At 41.0% G+C, this 13,092-nt stretch overlaps 1 protein-coding gene across 1 annotated transcript in view; it reads right to left on the bottom strand.

The window, feature by feature from the left end:
• INSC (INSC spindle orientation adaptor protein) overlaps positions 1-13,092 on the bottom strand; it is a 124,689-nt gene that overhangs the window by 15,364 nt on the left and 96,233 nt on the right. Inside the window, exons 8-9 of the mRNA XM_053392287.1 lie at positions 6,636-6,807; positions 1,764-1,942 (exon numbers count right to left, since the gene is read on the bottom strand). Coding sequence (XP_053248262.1) covers positions 1,764-1,942; positions 6,636-6,807 — 351 coding nt within the window. The remainder of the gene's footprint in view (positions 1-1,763; positions 1,943-6,635; positions 6,808-13,092) is intronic.

The following is a 13,092-nucleotide window of genomic DNA, read 5'->3' as shown; positions in this document are numbered from 1 at the left end:
AGAATGAGTATTTCGAGCTACCCAGGACCCGACCCCACAAATTACCTCCTTTCTTGCAAAACACATCAGCATTACATAAGAACAAAAGGAGAGCCTGCTGGATCAGGCCAATTGCCCGTGTGAAACCTGCAAGCAAGCCTGGAACGCCAGAGAATTCTCCCCTCCTGCATTTCTCAGTAACTATTCAGAAGCATCACTACCTCTGACCGTGGAGGCAGATCAGAGATATTATGACCAGTAGCCACTGAAAGGCTTATTCTTCATGAATTCCTATAATCCTCTTTTAAAGCCATCTAAGTTGGTGGCCATCAGTGTTGTGAACCACTTGTTCTAACTTAAAATATCTCTAGATTTCTGTGGCCCTTGAGAAATTCCCAGATTCCAGCTCCCATCGGCCCCAGCCAGCCAGCATGGATACCATAGGGCGGCAGAGTGCTCTAATGCTCAGGTCCTGCCTATGGGCTTCTCATGGGCATCTGATTGACCACTATGAGAACAGAATGGGCCTGATCCAGCAGACCCGTCTTATACTATGTTCTTCTGGCCATTGGTTGGGCATGAAGGCAGTTCCGGGCCAAAACAAGGGCCTCAGGTTCTCTATCCCTGATCTAAAGGATAGTTTGCACTGTGGTAGTGTAATATTTCACACACAGTGTCACGGAGCTTTATAGCAGCAGGGCAGACCACTGCTCAAAAGAAACATGGATGCTGTTTTACTTTTTCATAGCTATACAGTGGTACCTCGGGTTACATACGCTTCAGGTTACATACGCTTCAGGTTATAGACTCCGCTAATCCAGAAATAGTACCTTGGGTTAAGAACTTTGCTTCAGGATTAGAATAGAAATCGTGCTCCGGCGGCGCAGCAGCAGCAGGAGGCCCCATTAGCTAAAGTGATGCTTCAGGTTAAGAACAGTTTCAGGTTAAGAACAGACCTCCGGAATGAATTAACTAATTAACCCGAGGTACCACTGTACAGCCATAATAATTTCTCTCATTCCATTTACAGTGCTTCATTTAAAAAAAGAAAGAAGTGGGGCCTTTAAGGAAGAGAATAATTCCAGAGCTGCTGGCTTGATGATTGCCAGCAGAGATTGTAAACTGCCGGCTTCTTGAGCCAGAGTGCAATGCTAGTTGTTAATTAAGCTTCCGTAGCATTGACGTCAATGACAGTCATTCATTAAGCTTCAGTGGGGTTTTGAATCAGCTTTGTTCAGACTTGTGGGGTTTTGCTGGAACTCGCTGGTACTCATTTGAGCTACTCTTTAAGCCCAGATCTATATGCTCTAACACAGGCAGATGAGTTGCCAGAACCATTTGCATCAAAACTTTTAAAGGATTATAAAGACTTGCAGATAATGTATAACAGGTCAGAAAAAGAGAACTGTATACATCCTAAATATACAAGTTGGAATGGAAGCTTAGAGGAAGGTCCTATCCACTCCCAAACTATCACAGTTTTGCCTAGAGCAAACCCATATCCCCATTTTTTAAAGAAAGGCTGTTTCAAAGAGTATTTTTACATGGTGTCTGAAAACTTTGCAGAGTTACAGATGATTGTCACATGTTCTCTAAACCTGCCATGTGGGATGTTATTACACAAAAGTGGGATTTGGTGGCATCCATCAAGGAGTTGCACTATAGTAGACAGATCACTTAGCCATGGCCCTGAAAACATTGCTCAGAAGAAAATGTGAACCTCGAGTTGAAAAGGGTTTCCCCACCCCTGTTGTATAGCAACATATAAATGTGTATTCACTTACCTGGTCTCGGGAATAGGGACTATCCACTCTCTGTTTGTCACCACAAGCTGCTATGAGAATATTCATTGCATCCAGCTGAAGCAACATCTCACATGCTATTGTATCAAAAAAAGTAATGTTGGCAAGTGCAGCTGAAGCCAGCAGGAAAACTTCTCCAGAGGTGGCCTCTTGGCACAGTTCTAGATATATACAAAACAAGGTGATGAAAATATTAAATGAGAACCACTGGATTATCCAAACAAACTTCTGCTAATGTTTATTAAACTAGCTAGGAGGATCAGGTCCGGATTTGCTTTTAGCTTTGCTTTGCATTCCCCTAACCTTTTAGTTTCCACCTTGGTAACCTGATTTACCCTCCGGTGAAAGCCAAAGCATCCCTATGTGTACAGCTAACCACTTCATTCAGTTTACTTTGTGTGTTTGAAATTGAAACTGGCCACTCAGCTTTCGTGCAATACTGGTAAGGGTGAAATCAAGAGAAAGTTAAATCAAAATGCACTTAAATCAGGAGTAGCCTAAGTGGTGCTTTCTAGATGTTGCTAGACTAGTGGACTACAACTCCCATCATCCCTGACTGTTGGCCATGCCGGCTGGGCTGATGGAAGTTGCAATTCAATACCACCTAGAACAGAGTTTCCCAAACTTGCGTCTGCCTCTGTTGTTGGACTACAACTCCCAACATCCCTAGCTAGCAGAACCACTGGTCAGGGATGATGGGAATTGTAGTCCAAAAACATCTGGAGCCCCAAGTTTGAAACCCTGATCTAAAAGGTACCACATTCCCTACCCCTGCTTTAAATGGTTGTCTGTGCCTGTAAGTTGCACCGGTTTCTGTGGAACTTACCTTTACCTGTGTATTGCATCCTTACACTTCAGTCCAATGAGGGTTTCTTTTATGGCTACAGAGTTTCCCTTCAACAATTTACATTATCTTTTTCAATAGAGAGGCCTGATATATGTCCACAAAATGTGCAAGGTGATGGAGTCCCCCAATTAAAACAAATGGAAAAGCCTGAATAGTCAGGAGCTCCATGCTTGTTATCAGAGCATGCAGCAAACTCTCAGGACACGATTAAGTCTCTTAAGTGCCACAGTCTACTTTCTCTTCCCCCATATCCATCCCTAAAATTATCATGGTCACTTGATTAAAATAAATCACATGCTTGTCCAGCGTTGAAAGCTTTTTGCTCTAAAAATCTGCCCTGCAGACTTCCTTTTGTTTAACATAACACTTATCACTAAAAGATTACAACATCACCCCAGAAATCACCCACTATTTAGCAAACACATTGCATTATCATTTTCTGAATTGCTTATTAATATTTATTCTAGAAGCATTTCTATTTGTATTGCCACAGATAGGAAGATAAATCATGAGCTAAAGTCTCTGTGAGCAGACTTCATTAGTGGCCCTGGGTTACTACACTTAGCAGCCTGCATTGGATGTTGTTCAAGATGATGTTATAATACTAAATAAAATGTGATTGTATGGGCAGATGGGTAAAACTAATTGGTCTGTAAGAGTGTAATTCTGCAATTTATCTTGCTATCACTACAGCCATGCATTTGGGATCTAATCCTTTCCCCTACCCTCCCTGGAAGTTCTCTTAAAAATGCTGCAGACACAGCTATTGTTATCCTAACCTTCTAAGTGCCTTTTAATTCCTGTTGCACATTTATTTTAACTCACCCAGCAATTGGATTTAACCACAGTTTAAAGATTAAATATATGAGTAAAGTAATTTAATTGTTCAAGCTATAAATATGATAGAGAAACCAGTGATTGATTGGTAGAATTGTTTATCCACCCCACCTCCAGATAAGTTGCAGCCTTTTCTGTCTATCTTGCCTCATCTGTCTAAATCAGGTGTTGCTTGGATAGGAACAGGGCTGGATTTAGGTTTGATGAGGCCCTAAGCTACTGAAGGTAATGGGGCCTTTTAGATGTCCAGCTGTCCTTTGTTAACAACAAATTGTCACTGTTTTCTGTGTTGAATATATGCTATATGGTAATTTATGGGCCTAATAGGTATATAAAGCCATTTGCACATAACAAAATATGTATTTTATCAAAGTAATTGTTGAACAGAAATACAATTAAGAAGTTGCTGTATGTAGGTTTTATTTTATTTGTTTTTTATCTTATATTTTGGAAATGTACATCCAGGTTTCTTTTCCTTTAATTTTTTTAGGGCCCCCCAAGAGAGTGGGCCCTAAGCTATAGCTTGCTTAGCTTATACGTAAATCTGACACTGGGTGGGAACAACAGAAAAATATCTAAATCTCTCCATCATAATCCTGCCTGCAATACCTCATCCTCCAGCATGGCTACAACTGACATGTTTAAACTATGTGTTCTTGATAGCCAGCAACATCTCTGGTTGGAAATTCTGAGGTTAATGGAAACATAGGGAGTATGCCTGTTGTGCTATCTGAGCATTATATGCCCACAAATCCTCAGACACAAAACTCTACGAATTTGATGATATACAAGATGCTGCCTTATATACTTTTGACATAGTCACTACCTAATGCCCAGTTTCAAAGCGTTCAAACGTGATGAGTGCATAACACCCCCCTTTTTATCTTGCACTACAATAAACCTGCTGTTGTTACTAGGGAATTTGTAATTTCTACAAAAGCACACAATACAGGATGGGGAAAAAGAAGACGAAAATTGTGCAGCCTAAGGAGAAAACAAACTAACAAGCAAAACGACAGTAGTTAGTTAGGCCACTATCAAGAGAAAATGACATTAATGAGATTAACAGAGTAATTATCTATTCATGGGGAGTCCGGCTGATGGGTCCTGGGTATCAACCTAAGTGCTGTTCTGCCAGTGAAGAGGACCTTTTTTGCTGGGAAAGCACACATGGGCTGTAGACTACTGGAAAGCACTGCATGCATAGATGTACTGCCAGGGGCAGGGCCCAGAATGAGTTGCATACTAGGGAGCAGGGTGGATAAAAATCAATGGAGGTTTAAAAAAAAATTCAAATAAATCAGATTTTTTTAATTTAAATCAGATTTTTTAAAATTTAAATCAGATTTTTTTTTTAATTTAAAAATTGTTTAACCACATCAGGTAACAAACATGGATATATAGGCTTAGTGTTTTTTTTTCTGGGGGGGGAACACAGGAGTACACATACCCCTAAACATTTTGTGAATCTTTGTATTTTTGTCCATTTACTGTATTTATTTTTCCCAATTTGAACTATAAAATGGTGGTTTTCTTGAGTCAAAATGAGAGTACCCTTAAACATTTTTTTAGGAAAAAAGCACTGTATATACTATAATGTTATTATTTTAGGTAAATAAATTGTTTAAATTGTATTAAGGAAATATTTTTTTTCTCCTCCCAATACAGTACAACAGATAAGTTGTCCAAATATAAACAGTTAACTACCTCACAATAATTTCATAATTATCTGTCTATGCATATCTAATAGTATAACCAAATCAGTCATTTCTGATGTAACTGTAAAAACTACTCTGAAACTTTCTTATTCCAAAAATGAAATTCATCTGGTTGTAAATATTAAGATTATACCAGCAAGAATGTAAAAAAAAATTGTAATTTGTAAAATTTGTAAAAATAAATAAATAAAAATTTAAATCACTAGTGACTAGTGATTTAAATTGTGATTTAACTCGATTTGATTTAAATCGATTTGCTTTAAATCTAATCCACCCTGCAAGGGAGTGGTGCCTTATAGGGTTCCACCACTCACCACACATTTAAAGCACACACAAGAATAATGTAGTTTACCTTTCACATAGGTACATTTCCCAGCACTCTTAACAATCTAAAGTTCTCAGGATTCCTTGGGTGGGGGTCTGCTTTAAAAGTATGGTGTGTACACAACCATACATATCTAAGAGCGTCCTGTATACACCTAGGAGCAAGTCCCATTGGACCCAGTGAGACTTGCTTCTGAGTAGAGGTACAGAGGATTGTGCGCTTAATACAGGGCTAGCCCACCCATGAGGCAGACGGAAGCAGCCGCCTCAGGTGGCAGAATCCAATGGGGCAGCATTCTCTTGAATGCTCCACCCATCCTGCCACTGCTGCAAAATCTCGCCAGGAGATCTCTTGAGATCTCGCTGCAAGCCACCTCCAGGGACAGCAGGCAAGTGGGGGCAGCATCTTTGCATTTTGCCTCTGTTAAGAGTTTAAATTACAAACAGATAAGCCTGCCCTGGCTGGCGGAATAAGCCAGTACTTTCATTCTTTAAAATTGCAGAAGCAGCAGGCTAGGAAACAATAGTTGAGTCAAATCCAAAGGTCTCTATTTTTCTGGCAGCCTGGACTTGAGGGAGCCTTGCTAGCTAGCTCCTACTGAAGACTGGAAAACTGAAGTAGTCCACATTCCTTAGCCAAAAGTCTAGATTATCTATTTATAGGAATTTGAAACTGATACAATACCAAACTGATACTAAATATCTATTTATAGGAATTTGAAACTGATACAATACCAAGCCCCAATTCAAGATACAATAGTAGGAAGGTGAAACAAAGGGCAATGTGCACCATGGCATCTTCAGGGAGTAAGACAAAAAAGAACACTGATGCCTGATAAAACTTGCACATTTATATGCATTCCCCACAATTTAACCCTTAACTGCCTAACCCTCCATGGCAGCATCATGGAATTGAATTCTGATAATCAGGTTCAAAAGCAACATCCCTTAAGTTTGCTGCTTTCTTTTCCAAAAATATTACATTTGATCTCTGACACTCGACTTACGATTGAAATTACCAAGGCAAATGGTAAAATTGCAAATAAGGTCTATGGAAGCAGGTTCCTTTTCCCTAGTTGCTCATAACCAGCTTGTACAGAGTAATGTGAAGCAGTCAGGTATACATACTAAGAAGGGCTGTGACAATCTCTTCCATGTTCTCCAGGAAACTGCTGAGATGATGAGTGATGGTGAGTTGAGGAGATGTAATCTGAGCTATTACTGCTGCCGCCTCTGCATGGGTAGCTTGGGAATGGGTATTGTCCGTAAGGATGTCAGCTAAGCATAATATTCCATCAACCTAGGAAGAGGAAAAGGTAACAAAGCTACCCACAGTATGTTTTAACAACAAAAATAAGCGCCACATTTCTTTGGGGAAAGCCTCCTTCCTTCCTGAAAGCACACGAAATGCGTCATGAGAGAAATCTGTCAGAAACAATGTTTTCAACATGAAGAGCACACCTTGAGAGGGCAAGCGGTATACAATAATTGTGAATAAAAGGTCATAACATCACTTTGGCAGAAGACAAGTCAAATCTCCCATTTATCCCTGTCTCTCAGCGCAAACTGCACACAAATAAGACATCACAGGGAATCTGTACAGGTAAGAATCAGGTCTATCCCAACTACTACTCTGAGCTTGCTGCTTAATTGGGGCTGGAAAGAGATATATCAGACCAATACTAGCTCATTCTACTTACCCACCCAGTTCTGAGGAAGGCATTCTCTCCACACACAAACCAAACAGAGAAGAGTAATCTTATTTACTAGCAAGAATTTTCCACATCAACCAGCAGAAAGGTTGATAAGGAAGAATCTGGCGAGATCAGGAATGCCCTTCAAGTCCTATTCAGGCATTCAATGCACATAAGGATTGCAGAGATGAGGACCAGACTTCATCACACTATGCCTACTCCTAAACCCCACACTGGCCCTTCTTTAACACTGCAGGTTCAGAAACAGTTTATCAAACATGAGCTATCGGGGCCCAGCTGGCCCAGCCATTAGGACTCACAATTGCATTTCACAGGGATTGCCTATGCATGTTGGCAGGCCGCCCCTCTTCCAAACACGCTTGAGAAGGGGCCTGAATGGAATGGGACAGTGGGTGGGTGTATAACTAAGCAGAGCCCCACTCTCCTGTTTCAGGTGCTGAACACCTGAATAGGCCTTCAGTTATACATTTAACTAAAAATGGATGAGCTCTTCAAAAGGTTGCCACGCAGTAACTTGAAAATACCTGGGATAATTTATCCTTTTTTGAGGATCTCAGATAATTTCTGAGGCCTCTGAAAATATGTACTTATGGTGTCCACCTCCCACATTCTTGGACTTTGCCCCTATAAAAATCTCACCCCACCCTAGGGACCATTAGAAAACTCCCAGGGTGTGGGAGGGACCTATTCCCCACCCGCCCTTAGCAAGCCATGTGCCTGCCCCCTTACCCTCAGGGACCCTGCAGGGCTTTCTTCCTGAAGCAAGGTAACAGAACTGCTTCATGTATTTGAATAAAATCCAATGAGGAGTGAGTGGGAACTTAGTCTTTTGCACCTGAGATTTCACCTCAGCAGTCTCCACCCTACCCAAATGCAAACTAATGCCACTCCGTTAAATTTCCCTTGGAATGTGGGGGAGCCATCAATTCAGATTGCATCAATTCAGATTCTAATCTAATCTAATAGCAGAGAAGAATTTGGGAGATATCAAAAGCCCATTTCACCTGTGAGGTGGCTTTAACAAGCCCTCAAAAGTTTTGAACTGGCTCAAGAGAACTTCACCTGCATCTCTATTCTCAACACTGATTTCCCCCTCCCCCTCCCCCACCTTCCGCATCTCCATCTTCCTTTGGCACAAAGTTCCATTATGAGCTCTTCATCACACAGCATTCAGTGCGTATGTTCAAAGTGTCTCCTCAGTCCTTGTCAATATTTAATGTTCTGTCATTCATCTCCTTAAATTGTTTGTTTAAAGCTTTTGTTGCTCTCATTTCAGTTATTTATTAATACACAACGCCAAGTTATCTTAATTAAATGTCCCTAGCCGGACATAAATTAAAGCATTCGGTTTCTGCTGTCAATAAGAACATGGTATGAGAAACACTATCAGGCTTATGAAAGAAAGTGTTTTTATCTTGGAGATAGTTATGAATACACAGAAGATAACTATATCACTGGGATATTTATTTTATAGAATACAAATAATGTTCAGCATGGGGTGTTCAGAAATGAAAAAGAAAGGATGTTTCCAGCATTCATTTTTGGAGGGACAAGATTTCAACATCCATCTACTTACCACAAGAGATGTTTCTCTAGTCATGGCAAGACTGGAGGTCAAAGCCAGCCTTTCACATAATTCATTTTGCTCCAATGTATATTTAAAAAATTCCGACATTACAAAATATTGTGTCCTCGCAGGCTGATTTATGATCAGCAAATATACGCGCTTAGATACTATAATCATAAAAAGGACCTGGTTTTGTCACCTTGGAGTCACCTTTGAAGTTCCAAAACTGATTCTGGGCCTAAAATGGATGCTCAAGGGCAAGACAATAACTTGTATTTTTAAAAGGGTGCCAAATAAATTGTACTGTTTGTCAATTGGGAAAACTATAGTTGTTGGGTAGCATGCATGTTTCATTAATTGTGAATCTCCAGGCCTCGCCACTCATCCCTCGAGACTTGCCCAAGGCTGCTTCCCTCACCAGCACTGCTCCATGCTCTTCTTGCTTTTGCCTTACTAAAATGTGTCCTTTTTCCTTTCCATTTTCAAAACTTTATTATAAAGTTGAAATAACAGTCCAATAAGAACTGTGATCATGACTCTGGCTTTCCAGCTGGAGGATGGAGAAGTGTATGTATATACTTCCAACTGGAATGTAGCCTACTGTACAAAGGTAAAAGCCATACCTATTGTCCCAGCCACTTTTATCTTGGGGCCCCTCCCCTACCCCTGACATGTGGCCTCCTATGAGGTTTGTCACAAAGGAATGTGGCCCTTGGACTGAAAAGGGTTCTCTACTCTGATGTAGACAGTGCTGAGCTAGATGGACAAATGTTGTGCCACAATATAAGGCAACTTCCTTTATTCCTAGGGAAGACATGCCATTGTGGACTAGGACAAAATACAGTTGTAGAACTAGGTCAGCCCTGTATAATTTAAGACCCAACAAACTGTAGATCAGTCCACCAGACATGCCTTGCAGCCCACTAGCAACTTGAGAATCTCCCTACTTTTGTAGTTCTAGGCAGATTGCAAATACAGGCAATCTACTGAAGCCTAGTGGACTACCATACATGCCGTATAGAGACAGATGAGTCAATCTGTTGATGATCTGGGCCACTTTTGCATGCATTCGCCCGAAGGTCCATTGTTGCATTTCATTTCTGTGTTAGAATGAACCATTTTATGAATATGTGAACCAAAATGGAGCAGAGACATAAGCAGTGGAGGTGCAGGACTAAACCAAGGCATCTTGCCTCCTGAGGCAGAGCAGCAAACAGCACGTCCTTCAAATCAAGATACCTAGTACAGGTGTGCAGTGACCAGAAGGTTCTGTTCAAACCCCAATTCAGAGTTCAGAAAATAGGCCATCTAAGTTTGAGGCACTTTATACAATTCCTAATTCAGCTCAGGGTCTGTCCAAAGACAATTAATTTCTCTTCTCCCTCCCCTACCCCATTCACTATTGCAAAACCAACTTTTTCCCTTCTGAAGCCCATATATATATATTGCTTTTGACAGAAGTGGATGAAATATGCAGACATGCTAACTCCTTGAGTGGTTAACACCTGCCAAATTAGTTCTATTAGCTTTTGTGCTGGACACTTTAAAAAAAGATTCACTTTCTGAGTAAAATTATTCCCTCTGATTACAAGATTGTTCTGTCAAGAAGCGATGGAGCTTCCTCTCCCCTTCTCCACCCCCTGGTGTTTTGTGTTGTGTTGTGTTGTGTTGTGGAAACATCTATAACTTTTTAATTTTGGAGCAGAAACAGATGGAATCTGTAGGGGAAGTTTTCCCTTCTAAGAGCATGATTTCTTCCACATTTCAGAAGGATCACTGCAGGGTTTTCCCTGCAAGGGCAACTGTTGCCCTTTTGGTTGAGTAAGAAAGGGGATCAGTTAAGTGTTTTGTGAGCAATTAGTCTGAAAATTGCAGACATCGGGGAGCTGCCCCCAGGTAAGGGACCTGCAACTTTCATTCCCTCTAATTACAAACTTGATGTCTCAGACACGGCAGAGCTTTCCCTCTAACTTCTCACTCTGCTGTTTGCTTTCCCTTTCCATCCCATCCTACCCTGGTATTATGGAGTTATGATAAGCTTAGAGACATTATTTTTGCTTTCAGTACATGCTTTTCTACAGTATTTTTCAAAATGTCTGGATTGCCAAAGTGCCACAAAGCACTTCAGGGATCCCTGCTTCAACATGTGCCACTCATACAGAATCCCTGCTTCAACTTGTGCCACTCATACAAATCTCATATTGCCATTGCTAAGCAAAATGTTAGCCCACTTAGCCTTGATATTTGTGATCTGTTGTGATCCAATGTACATTGTACTCAAGGCTAGCCAAGCTATACTGGCACCTGAGGCAGAGAATCCCACAAGTATCAGTATCCCTCCCTACTTAAATAACTATTAAAATTACTAATAATTTCCTGCCCTTTCACAACACCAAAAACTTACTGGGCAACTGGCTCACTCTGCCTAATGGTAGAGATGGTCCTGGCAAGAAGCAACAAATAGCAACAGGGGCCAACACCTCCAAAACCCTCCTGCACTCTTCAGACACAAATTCCTGCCTTTATCATGTCTGATTGCTCCACCTCAAGATGCAGGTAGTGTCACCATTGCAGGGGCTGGCCCAGCAATAAGAAAAAGGGGGAAAATAGTAGAGAAATGATGGCACGCCTTTAGAACCAAATGGATCAGTGGCTATTCAAATCATGGATGAATAAAGTAGTGCAAAGGCTGCCAAGAAACAAATTAGTCTCAGAATAAATGGGTTTATCCTGGATACCCAGGGGATACTGTTGAAGGCTCTGGCTCGCAGGTAAAGAGGCACACTGGGGGAAATAATCATTTAGGAGAAATGTCTATGTATTCTATGCCATTAAAAATGGAGACAAGAGAACAGTATCTTTTATGCAGGGGAAACTGATAAAACAACGATTTCACTGGTGATGTTTCAGGATTTTATTGCAGAGGCAAAACCCCTTAATACTTGCTAACGTCACCCCTGGGAAGGTCAATTTTGTGGGTAGGGGGGCTGGTCATAGCCTAGGAACCCTGACTTGAAACATGCAAAATTGCTAATGTTGCTGATAGAGCAATGGCAATTCTTATGGTGCTTATTCGTATGATGTCTTATTGTGATCAACAACTGCAAGGAAACCTGATCAAGTAACAGAAGAAAATAGATTGGACCCTTCTCCTCCTCCTCTGTCACACACCACATTTTCAACTTCTGGGTATGCTATATCGCAAGTTCAAAAAATGGGAAGTCTAATGTGGTATTACATAAGGAGGAGCATTTAAAGCATCACCAGCAACCTTACAACTAGAATACTTCACTACAGACAGAGGAGCTATTAGAATACAGTGAATACCAGAAGCAAGAGGATATATTCACATTCTGGACACTCCAGGAATTTGAGGATGGAAAACACACCTTTATTCAAGGCTGGCTCTACCATGTACTTCCATCATCCACACAGGGCAACAAGTATTGTACAAATTCTGTGTCCATCTACTGTACCTTTGGCCTCTCTATTATATGGAGAAGACCAACTACACACTCTGAACAGCTACCTCACACAGTACATAGTTAAAGTACGGCTCTCACTCCCACAGGAGGCTGTGATGGCTGCCAATTTTTATGGCTTTAAAAGAGGATTCCATGATTTCATGGAAGATCAGGCTATTGGGGCAGTATGTGTCTAAATACCAGTCACTGGAAACCACAGAAGAGGGAACGCTCTTGTGTACAAGTCCTGCTTGCAGGTTTTCAGCAGGCATCTGGTCAGCCTCTGTGAGAACAGAATGTTGGACTAGATTGGTCCTTGGCCTGATCCAGGGGGCACTTCTTATGTTCTTATGCCCATTTTTGCATGTGGCCCCAGGAGGATGCCCAGAAAGTCAGCCTGAAAAAGGTCCCCCATTCCTGTTATACATCAATAGTAAGATTGAAAGATACACCCCTGAAGTACAATTTGGACTCATCACAATTTAGAAGTAGCTATGCCCTACTTCCCAGTGTTATAGATATCACTCCTTCACCAATCATTTCAGATACATTTTTTATGTTCTTAGGAGTCTAGTTTATTGTAAGAATTAGATCTCTTTATTCAACATTCCTGGCTGTTTTACATATCAGTAGATATCAATAACACAGCAATCTCTTTCAATCATTCGGGGAGATCTCCTTTGAGGTGACAGATTTGCTGACATGCTGCATTTGGAAATTAGGACTTTGTTTAATAGTAAGAATGAATCTAAGGGAATGGACCTTCACTTGGCTACCCAGCAATAAATCAATGCTTCAAGTCCATCCATAACAACTTGCTTTAGGATGCTTTCCCTCTT

This window comes from Podarcis raffonei, chromosome 1, assembly GCF_027172205.1.
Source record: "Podarcis raffonei isolate rPodRaf1 chromosome 1, rPodRaf1.pri, whole genome shotgun sequence".
Classification (NCBI taxonomy): Eukaryota; Metazoa; Chordata; class Lepidosauria; order Squamata; family Lacertidae; genus Podarcis; species Podarcis raffonei.
This window is presented reverse-complemented; position numbering and strand designations above follow the sequence as displayed.